Raw genomic sequence first — 18,016 nt, 5'->3', positions numbered from 1 at the left:
CCCCAGTGCCCAGGGGTGCCCCTGTGTGTAGATCCCCAGTGCCAGCCCTGAGTGTCCCCCCAGCCCTGGGTGCTGCTGTCCCCACAGCCAGAGTGGCCTGGCCAGCCCTGCAGGGCCACAATGAGACCCTGGTACAGCTGGGAACAGAGTGACAACAGGGTGACCAAGTGAGGAGAGGGATGATGAGCATGGGAATGGTTTGGGATGGAAAGGACCTTAAAGCCCCTCAGTGCCACCCCTGCCATGGCAGGGACACCCCCCACTGTCCCAAATGTCCAGCCTGGTCTGGGGCACTGCCAGGGATCCAGGGGCAGCCACAGCTGCTCTGGGCACCCTGTGCCAGGGCTCCCCACCCTCCCAGGGAACAATTCCTGCCCAATATCCCATCCAGCCCTGCCCTCTGCCACTGGCAGCCATTCCCTGTGTCCTGTCCCTCCATCCCTTGTCCCCAGTCCCTCTCCAGCTCTCCTGGAGCCCCTTCAGGCCCTGCCAGGGGCTCTGAGCTCTCCCTGGAGCCTTCTCTTCTCCAGGTGAGCACCCCCAGCTCTGCCAGCCTGTCCCCAGAGCAGAGGGGCTCCAGCCCTTGCAGCATCTCCCTGGTTCCTCTGCACTGGCTCCAGCAGCTCCACGTCCTCCTGCTGCTGCTGCCCAGGGCTGGGGCAGCTCTGCAGGTGGGGTCTCACCTGAGCAGGCAGAGGGGCAGAATCCCCCCCTGCCCTGCTGCCCACACTGGGGGCTCAGCCCAGCACAGGGGGGTTTCTGGATTTTGTTCAGCAGCATCACAAATGCTGGAACAGGAGCATCTGTGGGGACAAGGAGAAGGCAGACCCAGAGCAGGGCCAGCCTGAACAGGGACAAATCCACCTGTGGAGGGGGCAGAATCCCCCACTGGTTCCTGCTCCTGGCTCCTTTCTCTGTGGGCCCAGGGAAATGGGAACAGGAACCAAGAGGCTCCAGGCAGGGAGACACTGTAGCTAGCACAGGAATTCATATATAGTAAAAAGTCTTTATTAAGAAGGCTTTGAAGTCAAAAAATAAAACTCTTGATACAATTTTCATAACCGTCAAGTCAGCTCAGCAAATATATAATCAGTACTTTAGCCATGTAAGGTTAAAGGTCCGTTATTTTCTTTTTAAAATAAAATATATTTTAGTTTTTAAAATTTATTCAATAAAGTACATATTTTCCTATAAATTCCCTACATATACATAAAGAGGTAAAAAATAAAAAAATAAAACAAAACAAAACAAAAAAAACCCAAAACAACCCCAAACCCAACCAAAGAACAAAAGCAAACCAAAAACAAAACAAAACAAAACAAAAAAAAAAACCAACCCCCAAACCCACCCCAAAATAAAATGGAGATAGAAATCTGTCTGGTTTTTGTGACATGGTGTGTTAACTGTGCCCTGTCTATTCCACAACCTCCTGACCTCACATCACACATTTCTGGGCAGTTTTCACATTGGCAAAATACAAGATAGACCTGCATTACAAAAAAAAAAAAAAAAAAAAAAAAAAAATTTATAGAACCACTGAGAATCATTAAAAAAAAAAAAAACAAAACAAAAAAAAACCCCAACAAAAACAAAACAAAACAAAAAATAAACCCCTACATACAAAAAGAACCACAAAAAAATTATTATAATAATAATAGAATGATTTTAAAAAATAAAAGACAACCCTTGCGTGTCCTAAAATAAAAAGTGCAACCGGACCTTTTCTTTCTGGTTATTTCAGTTTGCAAACGGAATACTGGTATTTGGGAAGGACTGGTGGAGAACAGCCGGGCTCCTACCCAGCCCCACAGCCAGGTGAAGAGTTAAAGCTATTCTGTAAACATCGGAGTTTCCTCCTCGCGGAATTCACGCCCCTCTTTCCTCATCCTCATCCTCATCTTCTTTGTCATCATCTTCTTCTTCTTCTTCGGCCCCTTTGCCCCCCCCGACCCCCCGATTCAGCCTCCCCCCGCCCCCGCCGCGCCCTCTGCGCCTCTCCAGCTCCTCGCCGCCGCCTCTCCCCCCTCCCCGCCCCGTGCGCCCCTCGTCGCATCTGCAATTAAATAAAAAGCTCGATTTCAACAGTAGAAAGTCCTTAAAACGCCGTGGTGTCGGGGGGGAGGGGGGCACCGCCGGGCGGGCCCCCGGGCTAGGAGAAGATGTGGATGGCTTGGGTGGCGGGCACGTGGCAGGCGGGGCACTGGGGCTGCGCCCGGCCGCAGATGCGCAGGGCGCACTCCATGCAGAACAGGTTGTGGCCGCAGGGCACCAGCGCGGCCATCACCTCGCTCTCCAGGCACACCATGCACTCCCGCGAGCTCTTGCGGTGCCCGTCCGAGCTGCTCGAGTCGGTGGGCGAGCCCGAGGCGGCCGAGATGCTGCCGGGCAGCGAGGAGGAGGAGGAGTAGCCGGTGCTGTTGGAGAAGGAGGAGAGCGAGCCCTGCGCGGGCAGCCAGGCCAGCGCGCCCGCGGGGTCGCTGGGGATGCGGCGCGCCGAGGGGTGCTCCAGCCCCGCCGCCCCCGCCTCGGGCAGCGTGGGCGACAGGCGCGGCGTGGCCGGGCCGCTGTTGCGTCTCTGCGAGCTGTTGATGGAGGAGCAGCTGCTGAAGGCCTGCAGAGGGTTGCCCGAGCGCTCGAAGGGCGACCAGATGGCGGCGGTGGGCGTGGTGAGGTCGAGCGCCAGGAAGTCGAAGCCGAAGTCGCAGTCGTCGGCGCCCAGCGGGGCCGGGGGCTCGCTGAAGGTGCTGTAGGGGCTGGTGGGGCTGGCGGCCGCCACGCGCCCGCCGTAGAAGGAGTCGGCGGAGCCGCTGCCCAGCGAGCTGAGGCTGTCGTTGCGCAGCGCGGCCGGCGGGCGCTGGGCGGCGGGCGGGGCCTTGGCCCAGGGCGCGGCCGCCCCGCCCTGCAGCTCCAGGCAGACGTCGGTGCCGTTGGAGTGGAAGTCGTTGTCGGCGTTGACGTCGACGAAGGAGCCTGTCCTCATGGTGATGTGCGCCTCGATCTCCTCGCGCGCCCGGTCCACGTTCTCGGGCATGCCCGTCACCTCGAACACGGGCTCCTTGTCGCGGCTCGGCGTCACGATGTACGTGTGCGTCTGCTGCTGGATGCGCTTGATGGTGGCGCCCTTGGGGCCCACCACCAGCCCCACCACGCGGTAGGGCACCCTCACCTGGATGGTGGTCTGCCCCGGCAGGTTGGGCGGCCCCTGCAGGGCCCCCGCCAGCCCGTTGACCTTGTTGCGCGTGGCACGGATCATGGAGAAGTGCTCGGCGGCCGAGAGGATCTCGCGCTTGGCCATCTCCACGTCCTCCTTCCTGCCCGTGACGATGAACACGGGCTCCTCGCCCCTCACCGGGGTCTTGATGTACGTGTTGGTCTTGGCACGCAGCGCTTTGATTTTGCAGCCTGCAGGGCAAGGAGAGGGGGGAAAATGGCACATCAAGGCTGAGACCGCACGGTGACGCCGCGCTCACCCAGCAGGAACCTGCAGGACCCTCTGGCTCTGCATCCATGCACGGACTCCCTTGGAGAGAGGGTCCCTCCCGCCTCTGAGACAGATGGGGGCTCGTGGCTCAGTGCTGGGGGGCTGCCCTGGCTTCTCCCAGCTCCTGGCACTGACCCTCAGGGGGTGGGGATCAGCAGGATGCAGCCTGCAGCCCTGCTCCAGAGGGGTGGGACAGCATGGGCAGAGGTGCCAGGACAGGCAGCCATGGGGGCACCATCAGGGAAGGTGAGAAGCTCTGGAGATTCACTCCAGAGGTGTTTAAGGAGGTAAAAGGGAAGAAAAGATGCCAAAACAGAAAGGAAGGAAAAGACTGTTTGGATCCTGCAGGTCCACTGACACCTCTGAGCCAGCAGCTGAACCTGAGGAACAGCCCTGGAGAGACAGGGGAGCTAGACCTCCCCAGGGCAGGGGACACAGCCATCCCTCCCCAGGGCAGGGGACACAGTCACCCCTCCCCAGGGTAGGGGACACAGCCACCCCTCCCCAGGGCAGGGGACACAGCCACCCCTCCCCTACCTGTCCCATGGGAGGGATCCCCAGTGCCTGGGCTGGGGCAGGGGGGCTCCCTGGGCTCCTGCATCCCCTGACACAGGGATGTGATTCAGCAGGCAGAGCTGCCATGGCTGGCTGTGGGATTGGGAGATGGTGCTGCAGCTCTGCCTTTGCCCTGAGCAGCCCTGGGCACTGCCCTGGGGACAGCCCTGGTCACAGGCATGGGGACAGCCCTGGGGACAGCCCTGCACAGCCCTGGGGACAGCCCTGTCCCGGCCCAGCTGGGCTCTGGCTGCAGGTCCTGGCAGCACCATCCAGCCAAAGGCTCCAACTTTCCTACAGGGCCACTTTGCTCAGCTCCACTGAGGAGCAGCCTGTGGCTGCCAGCCCAGCTCCACTCCCTGCACCCCCAGCCCTAATTGCATCCACTCTTAATTAAGTCCCTGTGAATCAGGCACAGTGCAACTGGAGCTGAGCTCACAGGTCACTGGCACACAGCAGTGAATGACCCCTGTCTGCCCCCTCCCACCCCTGAGCCCTGCAGGGCATCCAGCACAGAGCAGGGAGCCAGCAGGGATGGAGGAGCTCCACTGGAGCTCTGGGCTGTCCCTGCCCATGGCACACACTGCTGCACATGCCTGTGGATAAACAGCTCCACTCCTCCAGGCACAGCCCAGCTCCTGCCTGGCTCCTCTGAACGGCTCAGGGCACTCCTGCCCCTCCTCCTCTTCCCAGACACTCCCTGAGGAAGGGCAGGGCTGCTCCTCCAGCTGGGAGGCTGGGAAGGAGAGGCCTAGAAGGCTGAAGGGCCTCAGCACATGAAAGATGCAGAGCTGCTGGAGCCAGTGCAGAGAGATGCTGCAAGGGCTGGAGCCCCTCTGCTCTGGGGACAGGCTGGCAGAGCTGGGGGTGCTCACCTGGAGAAGAGAAGGCTCCAGGGAGAGCTCAGAGCCCCTGGCAGGGCCTGAAGGGGCTCCAGGAGAGCTGGAGAGGGACTGGGGACAAGGGATGGAGGGACAGGACACAGGGAATGGCTGCCAGTGGCAGAGGGCAGGGCTGGATGGGATATTGGGCAGGAATTGTTCCCTGGGAGGGTGGGGATTACTGGGTTTCTGTAGCCAGGTTTTGGCAGCAGTGAGGTTACAGGGGTGGTTTCTGTGAGCAGCTGCCCAAAGCTTCCCCTGTGTCCAGCAGAGCCAATTCCAGCAGGCTCCAGGATGGACCTGGCACTGGCCAAGGCCCAGCCCAGCAGAGGTGGTAGGGACACCTCAGGAACATGGATTTAAGAAGGAAAAAAGGTCTTGTGAAGTTGTAATTGGGCCTAGGGAAGAGCAGGGTTAGATGTGAGAGGAGCAGCTCTGCAGACTCCCAGGGACCAGGGAGGAGGGGCAGGAGCTGCTCCAGGCACTACAGATCCCTGCAGCCCCTGGGGAGAACCATGGTAAGGCCATGGAGGTGCACAGGGGTGCAGAGCTGCACCTGCAGCCCCAGCAGGAGCAGGGACAGCCCCAGAGAAAGCTGTTCCCCTGTGGGAAGCATGGTGTGCAGCAGGGACTGCAGAGCCATGGAGAGGAGCCCAGGCTGGAGCAGGTTTGCTGCAAGCACTGTGACCCTGAGGGCATCCAGGCTGGGACAGTGTGACCTGTCCCACGGGAGGGACCCCACCCTGGGGCAGGGAAAGGGCTGCAACTCCTCTCCCTGAGCAGCAGGAACAACGTGGGATGAACTGACTGTGACCCCCATTCCCATCTCCCTGAGCTGCTGGAGGATGGAGGGAGAGCCCAGGAAGGAGGGAGGGAGGGTAAGGGGAAGGCATTTTCAAGATCTATTTTACTTCTTGTGGTCCTGCTTTGATTTTAATAATTAAATCAATTAGTATCCCCAAGTTGAGTCTGTTTTGCCCTTGACAATACTGGGTGAGGGATCTTTCCCTGCCTTTATCTCCACCCATGAACCCTCTGCAGTATTTTCTCTCCCCTGCCCACTTGTGGAGGGCAGGGATGGAGCAGCTTTGCTGAGTGCCTGCAACCAGCCAGAGTCAACCCACAACAGAATCAGGATGTCCAGGGCAGCTGTGGCTGCTCCATCCCTGGGAAGGTCCAAGGCCAGGTTGGAAGGGGCTTGGAGCATCCTGGGACAGTGAAAGGTGTCCCTGCCCATGGCAGGGGGTGGCACTGGATGGGCTTTAATATCCCCTCCAACACAAACCATTCTGGGATTCTGTGACTCAGCCAGGGCTGGAATGGCACAAGGTTGAGTCAGGTCTGTCCCAACCAGGAACATCAATCCAGCAGCACCTGGAGAGCAGAGGGAGAAGAGGAGCTGTGCTGCTCCTGCAGCCCCAGGTGTGCTGCAATTCCCAAGGCATTAAGCCTCGTGGATGACAAGAAGTCAAACCCAGTGACAGTCAGAGAGCAGCAGGAGCTGCCCTGGGTGTCACAGCCAGGCTCCCTGCACCACTAACCCCAGGCAGGTGCATTTCTGGCTGGGGCACACAGTAAAGCCATGGCCCAAGGACTGGGGCAGGGCAGAACCATGGAAGGAGACATTTAGTGAATTATTATCATGTGCCAGCTCCTACAGGGCTGTCCTGGGAGAGGCACCTACAACTCCCACATTCCCCTCCCAGATTTATCCTGCTGCAAGATCTGCCCCTGCTCCACTGCTTGGCAAACAAGAACAAGCCCAAGGCAGTGGGAAGAGGCTCTGCTGGTGCCTCCCATGGGCACCAGCCTCATCCCCAACGTCCCAAATTCATCCTTTGGAGCATCACAGAATCATGCAATATCCTGAGCTGGAAGGGACCCTCAGGGACCATCAGTGCAGCCCCTGTCCCTGCCCAGACCCCCAACAACCCCACCCTGAGCATCCCTGAGGAGCCTGGGCAGTGCCAGCACCCTCAGGGTGAAAATCCTTTCCCTGAGCTCAATCCCAACCCTCATCAAGTGGCAGTTTCAGGATGCAAAGCCACTGGCAGTTCCAGGAGCCACATCCACATGGCCCAGTGAGGCTCCTCCTCACCCCACTCCATCACCCCAGCAACACCAGGGGGACCCAAATGAGGCCATGTCAGCACCAAAGAGAGGAAGAGTTTGTCTGGCTGCTCCTGTGAGCTCTCCACAGGGACAAAGCCAGAAACCTTGGATAAAAATCAAAGGGGTGCCTGGCTTGGCCAGTTCCACCCTCCTCAAACCAGCAGCACAGGAAAAATGCCCCCAGCCCGTGGCTGCTGGATGCTGCCAGGGCCATGGATGGCACCAAACACAGCTGGAATGGGAGCTGGGTCTCCCAGGGGAGGGGTAGGAGAGGAGGATGGCAGATCTGGGAGGGTGGGGTGTGGGATCCCACCCACCTGTCCCAAAACCAGCAAGGGAGGCAAGGGCCAGGGAAGCCACTGCCTGAGGCCATGTGCTGGCACCAGCACCAGGAACTGTGCCTGGAGGAGTCTCCAGCTGGGGGACACACCAGGGGACCCATCTGTCCTGCCCTGGCCCCAGGCCCAAACTCCTCCTGAGACACCCCTTGGCTGCAGGGGTTGCCAGGCCAAGGTCCCAAAGCCTGGAGGGGGCAGGATGGGCAGGAGGAGCAGCTGAGCAGGCACCAACACAAGCTCCCAGCAGGACACCCCTGAACCCCCTGAGGGGCTGAGCCAGGGCTGCCCCTGCTCCTGCTCAGGAGGGCAGATGGCACCTCATGCCTGAGCCCCCAGAGCCTGATGGACCTGAACTGCAACCTGGGGAAATCATGGAATGCTTTGGGTTGGAAAGAATTTTAGAGTTAATTTGTTCCACCCCATTCCATGGGCAGGGACACCCCCCTGTCCCCAATGTCCAGCCTGGCCTGGGACACTGCCAGGGATCCAGGGGCAGCCACAGCTGCTCTGGGCACCCTGTGCCAGGGCTCCCCACCCTCCCAGGGAACAATTCCTGCCCAATATCCCATCCAGCCCTGCCCTCTGCCACTGGCAGCCATTCCCTGTGTCCTGTCCCTCCATCCCTTGTCCCCAGTCCCTCTCCAGCTCTCCTGGAGCCCCTTTAGGCCCTGCCAGGGGCTCTGAGCTCTCCCTGGAGCCTTCTCTTCTCCAGGTGAGCACCCCCAGCTCTGCCAGCCTGGCTCCAGCCCTTGGAGCATCCCTGTGGTCCCCTCTGGACTGACTTCAGCAGCTCCACACCATTCTTGTACTTGGAATGATCCAGAGCAGTAAGAGACATTTCAGATGAGCCCCTGCAAACCTCCACCCCAGCAAGCTGTGACTCTACCCTGGATGGCCACACCCCTGTGAAGCTGCTGCAGGATCAGGGCCATGCCAGAGGGGCTGTGGCAGGGGCCTGGAGCTGCCTGGCAGTGCAGGTGAGCTCCCAGCCAGGCAGGGCCACACCTCAGCCCAGCAGCAGCAGGAGGGATCCACACACCCCCTGGCCAAGGGCTGCTGGGCAGCACCAATGGCAACAGAGCAGAACAAAGTGCCAGACTTTGCTGCAAGTCTCCACCAAAGCAGCTTCAAAGATCCAGATAAAACCAGCCCAAAACCAGAGGCAGGATGGAGGGACAGACCCAGGGATGCTTCAGCCCCAAGAGCCCTTGGTGAACACCAGAGCCTGGGTCCCACCACAGCCCCAGAGTGGCTCAGCTGCTGGGTTACAGCTCCTTGGTGGGGCTCTGAGTCCCAAAGTCACCCTGACACCCCACAGCCACACTCAGCTGCCAGCAAACCCCAGTTTCCAAAGCTCTCACCCCCCTCCAAGTCACAGCCCCCTGTGCACCACACCCAGCTCTGCCTGCAGGGACAGCCCCGATGGGGGAGAGCAGGACACTCCTCCCAGTCTGTCCCAGCTCCAGGCCCTCCTCTTTCACCCTCTCCCCATCCCACACAGCTCCCATTACACTCCACTCTGCAAAGCTGCCCTGGCTGAACCCATCCCACCTGCCCTTGGGATGGGATATTGGTAATTTCTGACAAGAAACAGAATCCCAGGGAATTCTCCCTGGAGATAATGGTGGTGATGGAGGCAGCAGCCCAGGAAAGGCAGCTGCTCTCCCTGGACATCCTCACGTGGCATCACCAAAGAAAACTTGGCCTCAGACAGATCAGGGCTGAGACCACTGCAAGAGCCCATGCAAACCAGTACAGCACTGGGAGAGAGGGCTGGGAAGAGCCTCTCCACCCTCTGTGCTCCAGTAACCACACTGGAGGTGATGGATCCCATGCAGCTCATCCCCGTGCCCAGACCACATCTCTGCTTAACCAAGGAGGTCTGTGCTGGCAATGCCCAGCTCAGACTGGTGAGCTGGTGAAACCCAAAAAGCACCAGCAGAGCTTTTGGAGGAGCCTCAGATGGCAGCAGGCAGGAGGATGGTGTCTGTCACAGGCTTGGGAACCTTCTAGTGCTTCATCCCTGGAGTGCCCTACCCAGGGCTCTTCCTCTTCCCAGCTCTGCAGCATCTTCTGGCCTCTGATCCAGAGTTCTGGAGCTCCCAGTCCCCTTTGTTACCAGGGAATGGCACAGGATGGATCCAGGAGTGGGGCCAGGCATGGAGGAGAAAATGCTGCACCTCCATCCCAGCTCCTCTGCCCTCACTGAGAGCTCCTTCCCAACTCTGCACACAGCAACAAACTCATCCCTGCTGCAGGCACATCACACCTTGGCTTCTCCTCCAGACACTGGAGCAGGGCAGGGAGGCTGGGCTCCTCTCCTTGGGACACAGTGTGCAGCCAGAGCCAGTTCTCAGATGTACAGGCAGATCCTTCAGCAACCAGATCCATCTGTGTGACAAAGCTCAGGAGCTCCCAGCTCTGCTTCGACCCAGCTGCCAGGAGGATGTGCCAGGTGCCTCCAAGGACATGGCACCTGGGCAGGAGACAACAGAGAGCAGCAACCCAGGGCTCGGAAATGAGAGGAATCCTTGCACCCCTGTGATCCATGGCGAGGTTACAGGTGCCCAGGTTGGTCCAGAGAGGCCTGTGGTCACTCTGTGCATCTTCCCAGCACTGGAATGCCAGCCACACTCCAGCAGAGAGGAGAGCTGCCATGTGCCATCCTTCCTGGATCTACCCTTCCAGCATCCCAACATCTTCTATAAACAGCAACTTTCCTTTTGTAGAGCTGTGACAGTCCCTGAGTGTCACAGATGGGGAGAGGAGCTGTGGCTCCATTCCATGGGAGGCACCTGGAGTGGGAGGGGAGAGCAGCTGCTGCTGGAAATGCCCCTCCAAAGCTGGGGCAGCAGGAACCCACACCAGCACAGCACAGGGTCAGCTCTAACACCTGCCCGTGCTCCTGGGGATTCCATGCTGCTCCAGTGGTGCCCACAGCAGGATTTGGAGATGGTCCCTCCCACAGCAGGATCATGACCAGGCTTGCAGGCAAAGGCACAGCCAGGGAATCCCGCCCGGCCCCAGCCGTGGGCAGGGGGAGAGGAGCCACAGATCCTGCAGGAACAGCCAGATTCCAGCAGGCAGCTGCTGTTCCACCGTGTCACTGGTGTCAGTCTGGACATGGGGGCACCACAAACATCTCTCCACTCAGGGAGGAAAACACCAATTTGATTTAGAGAACAAAGATTTACCTGATAGGCTGCTGCTGCTCCTTTGTGAAAGGGTTAAATTAGGATATCTGGAGGAGATAAATTGAAGAAAAGAAGGAGAAGTTGTGTCCAACTGCCTGTGTCCTATCTCAGCCTGCACAGGACAGGACATCCATGTGCTGGTTCTGCCTGCCAGGACCTCCCTCATCCCCACTTGCCACAGCAGCCAGGTCTGGGCAAAGCAGTACAGGTGCCAAAGTGCCCCCAGGTGTGTGGGGAGAGATCCTGAGCCCTGCCTGACTCCAGCCCTTACAGGGCAGATGCACATCTTCATCCCTTCCTAATGCTCCAGGCACGGCGGCACCACCAATTTCTGCTCCCTGAGTCACAAGCTGGGCAATGAGGGAAAGATGAGAGTGACAGGGCAGTGTCATCAGCAGGGCACATTTTGTCAACACGATGATGATGGTCCAGCCAAACATCCCAAAACTCAGCTCTACAACCAGACCCCACTGCCATGGGCTGCCAAAACCAAGGGAGACTCTCAGAGGTGAGCTGGGAACCAAAAGGACCTGGAGGCAGCACAGGGTGAGTGAGAAGGGCTCTGCTCAGTGTGAGCCCTGAGGAATAAGCTTGGTGTTATACCTGAGCATCCTTGCTGTAATCCAGCTGCCAGTGGCACGGAGAGCAGCTGGAGCAGACATTGCTGCCAACCCAATGCTGCCCAACCACCCCATCCCACGATGGGATCGAGGGTGCCCCTGCTCAACAAAACCCCAGTGCAAGGACACCACACTGCATCCCAGCAGGCCGAGACCAGGAGAGGGGCAGGAAACACAAGGGGAAACCCCTGGAGAGGGCTGGTCCTGCTCATGGGCTGGGGCTGCAGCAGGAAGCTCCAGCTCACATCTGGCACCAGGTCAACCCCGAACCCACACTGAGCCCCTCACGCAGCTCTCCTCCAGCCAACAGAACAATTCCTTTGGCAGTATTTCTTTCAAAAGTTTCACAAGCCCGTGAAGCTTAGTGAGCACCCCAACTCCACCGAGGTGTTTTGGGCAGGTACCTGGTTGTGCACCAAATTCTTCGGGATGTAGGAGGGGCAGCGCCGGGGTCTCACCCCTCCCAAACGCCAGGGAAAGGAAGGCACCGAGCGGCAGTCCCCGGGCTCCCAGCAGAGCCCAGCCGGCACAGGCTCGCTCTCAAGCCGCCGGACCCGCGGCTCCGCAGAGCTCGGCCAGGCCCCCAAACCCGGGTGTCCGTGCAGGAGGAGGAGAAGCCTGGGGAGCCGGGCGCGGTGCCACGCTCCGCTCCGCTCCCGGCCCTGCCCCGCCGCCCGCGGGGACCCCCGGCGGGGAGCGGGACCGCCGAGGGGTGCACGGAAAGTTGGGAGGCCGGGAAGCGGGGCCGGCTGGGAGGCGGCGCAGGCCAATGGGAAGCGCAGAGCATGATGTCACCGCGCTCATCACAGCATGGCTCTGGCTAACAAAGAGAACAATGAGCCTGCCCAGCTCCCCGCTTCCCCCCTGGAAAAAAAGCCCCCCGACCCCCGGGCCGCAGCCCCCCGGGCACGGAGGGCTGGGAGCCGCCGGCCGAGGGCAGGGCTGGGGTGCCAGAGCCCACAAGGGCAAAACAGCCCGGAGGTCACGCTCCCTGCCAGGGGATTCCTGCCGGGATCCCTGCGGGCAGCAGCTCTCTTCCTTTTCCTTTTTTTTTTTTTTTTTCCCTTAAATCCTCCGCCCTGGGTCTTTTCTTTTTGATTTTTCAAGGTGAAAGTTTGGTTTATTTGTTATGTCCTGGAGACAAAGCCCACTCGAGGCACACCCACCCGGCGGGGCAGGGGCGTCCCTTTGTGACAGCTGGGTGCGAGGGGCTCCTGGGCCGCCTGCGGAGCTCCGGCCACCTACGGACCAGCAGGTTAACGACCATTTATATCGGATTTATCGGCAGGATTTGTAAACGAAGTCTGAGATGAGTGGCACCGTTTACACGCCGGGTCTGAGATACGGAGCTGGAGGGGAGGGGGCAGAGGCACAACTACAATGAAAGCAAAGCTCTGGTCTCGCTCCGTGTCCTGGCAGCTCCCACCGACTCGCCTGGCTCCCGGGAACTTTCCGCGGGCACCCGGCGTTACCCCACCCGGGCCGATGGAGTTTAATTGCTATTTCCAGGCAGTTCGGTGGCACCGGCGCGGGGCGCAGCTCCCGGGACCCGCGGCCGACTTTCGCCGCTGAGTTTCCGCCTGCGCACGGAGACAAAGCCCCGAAACTGCCCCAAATCGCGAGGGAGGGGGTCCCCGGGTCCCGCCGTGTCCCCACGCCGCGTTACCTTGCCGGCCCACGATCTCGGCGACGTGCTCGGAGCTGGGCACGGGCACGCACTCGGTCATGTTCACGCTCTTCTTCCTGCTGGCCGGCGGCTCGGGCAGCAGCGCGGGCGGCCCCAGCGGCGGGGCCAGGCTGCCGAAGGCGCCCGCGGCCGGGGCGGGGGCCGGCACCGGGGAGCCGCCGCCGCCGCGCTCCCGCTCCCGTAGGCCGCCCGGCCCCGCGGGCCCCGCCGGCTCCTCCGCGCCCTCCAGCCCCAGCAGCGAGAGCTGGTCCAGGGCGAACCTCAGCGCGGCGGCTTCGCCCTGCGCCGGCGGCCCCTCCCGCTCCCGGCCGGGCTCGGGCTCCGGCGGCGGCTCCTGCCCGGCGGGCGGCGGCGGGCTGAGCAGCGTGAGGCAGCGCGGCGGGCCGCGGGCCGGCTGCCCGGGCTCGGGCTGGTACATGGAGCCGGGCATGGCGCGGAGCGGGCGCGGAGCGCAGCGGGCCGGGGCCGGGGCGGTGCCGCTGCCCGGGGCCGCCGCCGCCGCCTCCCTGCGCCCCCCGCCCCGCCCGGCGATGGGCCGGGCCGCGCCCGCCGCGCGCATGCGCCACACCGACCGCCCTCCGGCCCCGCCCCGCCCCGCCGCGGCCCCGCCCACCGGCCCCGCCCTGGTGCGCCCCGCCCCCCCCCCCCTCCCGCGGAGCCGCGAGCCGGCCCGGCCCGAGGGGACCCAAATATTTGGGAGGGGGTCTCAACATTTGGGGCGGTCCGAGCATTTGGGAGGGGTGCCAGCATTTGGGAGGTCTGAGCATTTGGGAGGAGCCGAGCGTGGGGCAAGGGAGCCCTGAGCATGGCAGGGGGATGGGAGGGGTCTGAGCATCGTGGGGGTAACCGAGCATCGCTGGGGCGTTCTGAGCTCCCAACACCCCGGGAAGGATCCGAGGGGCTCGAGCACCGCCGCCCTCCGCCCATCCACAGCTCACACCCGGCGGTTCCCAGCGCGGAGCCGGGCTGAGCTGCCCGAAAAACGCCCCGAGGGGACAGCCCCGCAGTGCCACCACTGCCACCGCCACTCGGCACAGGGGACGAGGTCACTGGGTACCGCTGGGCACCGCAGGGACCGGAGCGGCGGCGGCTCCTCCCGGTACCGGCAGCCGCTGCCGCCGCCCCTTCCAGGCACTCGGGCAGAGCCATGGGCCCGCTGGACTCCTCCTCCCCGCCGAGTTACTGAACTTAAGAAAACGTAAAATCTGTCTTTTCCCTCACCATTTCCTCTTGGATCTCCAGCTTCTGTTTCAGTGTTATTTCACAGGGACCCAGAGCACTTCGGGGTGGAAGGGACTACCCAGTTCCAAGCCCATTTGTGCAGCTCCCTCTCAGCAGCAGCGTCATCTGGTTCTGCCTGACAGAGCCACGAACACCTCAGCACCTGCACACCCCGAGACCAGGTCCCTGCTGCCATGGATGTCCTCTCCATGGTCACGGCCAAGCAGCTGCCTCCCCTTTGTCCCAGCCAGGACTTTAGAAAACCTTCCCTGGCAGTGCTGGCCCAGCACACTCCTTCCCTGGAAAAACACAGACCAATTCCCTTCATCCAAGACCTCACATGCCCAGACATTCCCATTCCACAGCTCGACACTCAAGTTTAATTTTCTCCATTTACACATAATTGTTAATTGTCTTTCCCAATCACTGTCTTTGGGATTAATTCAACCGTTTGGTTTGGGATTGTTTTTAATTGCAATAACCATCAGTGTCTGGGCTAGAAACCCCCCCTTCAATCCACCCACTCTGTTCCCATTTCAGATCCCAGGAAACATTAACTCCTGCTTCTCCATGCCCCAAAACGAGCCACATGGGCTGGCCCTGTGCTTCCAAGCTAGTGACTCTTCTGTGGACAGAGCATTTCACATTCTAATACTTTGAAAACGACATCTGAAACTTTTGTGGGATATTTCCAGCAAGGTAACAGCCACCAGGAACTCTCTCCTTAATTCTTTCCCCTCCTCTCACCTGACAACTAAACTCATCATTTTCCAGATGCTAAAAAGTTTAATGAGAACAGTTAACAAGATGCTTCTCCTCCTGCTTTGCCCCTTCTTCCTCTCCTCCTGATTTCTCTCCAGAGGACTCAGCTGTGAACTCCCACCAGCCCTTTCCTTCTGTCAGGCTGCTGTAGAGAAATTTGGAGCAATTTGTTTTCCCCCCAAACATCTCGATTTCCTGGAGATGTGTCCATGTCAATCCTGATTCCTGTGCTTACACAGATCTAACAGCATCAGCACAGCTCTGGGAATCCTCCCACTCCAGACCTGCATTCTCCATGCCATGAGCTGTTCAGAGAGCTGCCAGGCTCCAGGATTATTGCATGGAATTCTAGAATATCCCAGCCTGGAAGAGACCCACAGGGTTCCAGTCCAACCCTGTCCAGACCCCCAACAACCCCCCCCCCCCCCCCCGAGCATCCCTGAGAGTGTCCAAACGCTCCTGCAGCTCTGGCAGCCTTGGGACCATTCCCTGGGGAGCCTGGGCAGTGCCAGCACCCTCGGGGGGAAGAACCTTTCCCTGAGCTCCATGCCAAGGCCTGACACAGCTCCATGCCATTTTGGCTTGAGGGTTTACACCTCTTAAGTAGAGAAGCTTTCCTCTCCAGGAACAGGCACAGGAAATCCAAGTCTAAGCTTGAGACACCCCTCCCTTTGCCTTTTCACTTCACAAAATATTTAACATAGTAAGTTGAAACAACTAAAAATAGTGGGGTTTCCATAACTTGAGACAGAGGGTACAACCCCTCCTGTCTGAGCTCCTTTTGTTCCCACATAATGGAGGAAACTCAGGCATGACCAGCACTGGTTCTCCACTAGGCAACCTTGAGCAACCCAAGAGGAGTGCACAGGTACCTGAACAGCTCCTCAGGGATGTCCTTGCTGCAGTTCAACAGCAGACACACTCCTGGCCACTGCAGGACATCACATCCCCAGCTCTGAAGGCACTGGCATGTTCTGTACGTGGGCTTTCAGACCCCCTCAGGAGCTGCACTCCCAACACTGCCATTTTTGTCTCTGCTCTCTCAGTCCTTCTGGGAATTTCTACGTCAAGTCCAACAACACCCAGGGAAACTGCCAGTGGTTATTTTAAGCACTTTGGCAAACCTGGTTTGTAGATGTTGTGCCTCTGATCTGTTCCATTTTCAGCAGAACTAGCTCACACTTTCTTCTGAGAGTCTTAATTCTACACATGACACCAAATGGCCTTTGGGGTTTTTTTAACCTGAGCAATTAGCAGTTCTTAAAGAGACTTGTGTCTCCCATTAACAGAGGAAATGAGTCTACAAACCAGGGAAGTTGTTCAGCACAACTCTATTTCTTTACCAAAACATGACCATGCAGAAGAACCAACTTCACTAAACAGGGGAGGAAAGAGAAGATGATTGCTCACTGCTTCCAAGCCCATCTGTCCAGGTTCTTCCCCATTTCCCTGCAGAAGTTATTCCTAAATGTTTGTTTAACATTTGGTGCCTGACCATTAAAGCTGTGGCTGCCCCATCCCTGGCAGTGTCCAAGGCCAGGCTGGACAGGGGTTGGAGCAGCCTGGGATGGTGGAAGGTGTCCCTGCCCATGAGAGGGGTAGAACTGGATGGGCCTAAACCATTCTGGGATTCTGTAATCTACAGAATAAAAATATCCCCAAAAAGAACAATAGAATGCCATGTACAGACAGGGAATTCCAGAACACTGGACTAAAGCACACCAGGTTTCACAGCCCAGTAAGGTGTTTCCTACGTGGAGAAAAAGCAGCAGAAGTTCAGCAGAGCATCAGTGCTACCACAGCTCCCAACTCCCTCAGGAGCAACTCAGCAACTGCTGCTGATTCCAAGTCAAGTGTGCAATGGCAGAAGTGACAACAGCCGAGGATCTCTGTTCTGCAAGAGATCATCCCTTAAAGATGGGATCAGTGAATGCAGACAGGGGAACTCTCCTACTCCCCCACCAAAAAATCCCTGATTTCTCATAGAATCACCCCAGACTGATTTGGGTTGGAAGGGATGCTAAAGCTCATCCCATTCCACCCCTGCCATGGACAACCGCCACCGTCCCAGGCTGCTCCAGCCCCAATGTCCAGCCTGGCCTGGGACACTGCCAGGGATCCAGGGGCAGCCACAGCTGCTCTGGGCACCCTGTGCCAGGGCTCCCCACCCTCCCAGGGAACAATTCCTGTCCAATATCCCATCCAGCCCTGCCCTCTGGCAGTGGCAGCCATTCCCTGTGTCCTGTCCCTCCATCCCTTGTCCCCAGTTCCTCTCCAGCTCTCCTGGAGCCCCTTCAGGTCCTGCCAGGGGCTCTGAGCTCTCCCTGGAGCCTTCTCTTCTCCAGGTGAGCACCCCCAGCTCTGCCAGCCTGTCCCCAGAGCAGAGGGGCTCCAGCCCTTGCAGCATCTCCCTGGTTCCTCTGCACTGGCTGCAGCAGCTCCACGTCCTCCTGCTGCTGCTGCCCAGGGCTGGGGCAGCTCTGCAGGTGGGGTCTCACCTGAGCAGGCAGAGGGGCAGAATCCCCCCCTGCCCTGCTGCCCACACTGGGGGCTCAGCCCAGCACAGGGGGGTTTCTGGGTCAGTGCCCATGGCTGGGGCAGCTTGAGCCTCTCACCCACCAACACCCCAAATCCTCCTCCCCAGGGCTTTGTGATTTTAACACTTGTCTTAATCACAGCACACTAGCCAAATTCTATAAAACGGTATCCAAAATTTAGAGGAAAAAATACTTTTAAAGAACGATTGTAGCTGCTCTTCTCCTCTTCAGGAGGTCAATCTCTACTTTCTGCAGCTCTCCAAGCACATGCAAATACCATGCAGAAAGCACAGCACAGAAGAGGTGCTGCAGCTCCGAGCAGAATCACAAAAAAGCCCTTACTCTGTGTGGGAAGGCTTAAGTGAATATTTCAGCACATCAGGAGCTGAATCACTGCATGTAGGTGGAGCCAGACAGATTGACAAGATCTGGAACTTGAAAGATGACCTCAGCCTGAGATCAATCATCCCACAAAGTCGCTGACTGAGGGAACAGCATATGGGGACAGCTCAAGGTGATGAGGCTCAGTGTCACTGTGCTGTGCCACAACTGCAGTAGAGGCACAAGCTAGAGCTGAGGTCAGCCAAAGCCTGGCCCACTGTGGTCCCTCAGCACCTGCAGGCTGAGC

The 18,016-nt window shown here is 59.2% G+C and overlaps 1 protein-coding gene across 1 annotated transcript; it reads right to left on the bottom strand.

Annotated features, from left to right (window-relative positions):
* Nucleotides 1-2,001: 2,001 nt before the first annotated feature.
* On the bottom strand, nucleotides 2,002-13,404 carry MEX3D (mex-3 RNA binding family member D). Its single transcript, XM_079328573.1, has 2 exons — nucleotides 12,848-13,404; nucleotides 2,002-3,402 (listed from the first exon to the last, which is right to left on the bottom strand). The coding sequence occupies exons 1-2, from the start codon at nucleotides 13,296-13,298 to the stop codon at nucleotides 2,150-2,152; spliced, it is 1,704 nt and encodes a 567-aa protein (XP_079184699.1). The 5' UTR covers nucleotides 13,299-13,404; the 3' UTR covers nucleotides 2,002-2,149.
* Between the last annotated feature and the right edge of the window lie 4,612 nt (nucleotides 13,405-18,016).

Source organism: Erithacus rubecula (assembly GCF_903797595.1).
Source record: "Erithacus rubecula genome assembly, chromosome: 28".
Taxonomy (NCBI): Eukaryota; Metazoa; Chordata; class Aves; order Passeriformes; family Muscicapidae; genus Erithacus; species Erithacus rubecula.
This window is presented reverse-complemented; position numbering and strand designations above follow the sequence as displayed.

What these genes read in the sequence shown, in the direction of transcription:
- MEX3D (XM_079328573.1), bottom strand. Translation starts at nt 13,298, where the DNA reads ATGCCCGGCTCCATGTACCAGCCCGAGCCCGGGCAGCCGGCCCGCGGC. An exon ending in CGAGATCGTGGGCCGGCAAG is followed by an intron (nt 3,403 to 12,847) that starts GTAACGCGGCGT and finishes CTTGCCCTGCAG; the next exon opens with GCTGCAAAATCAAAGCGCTG.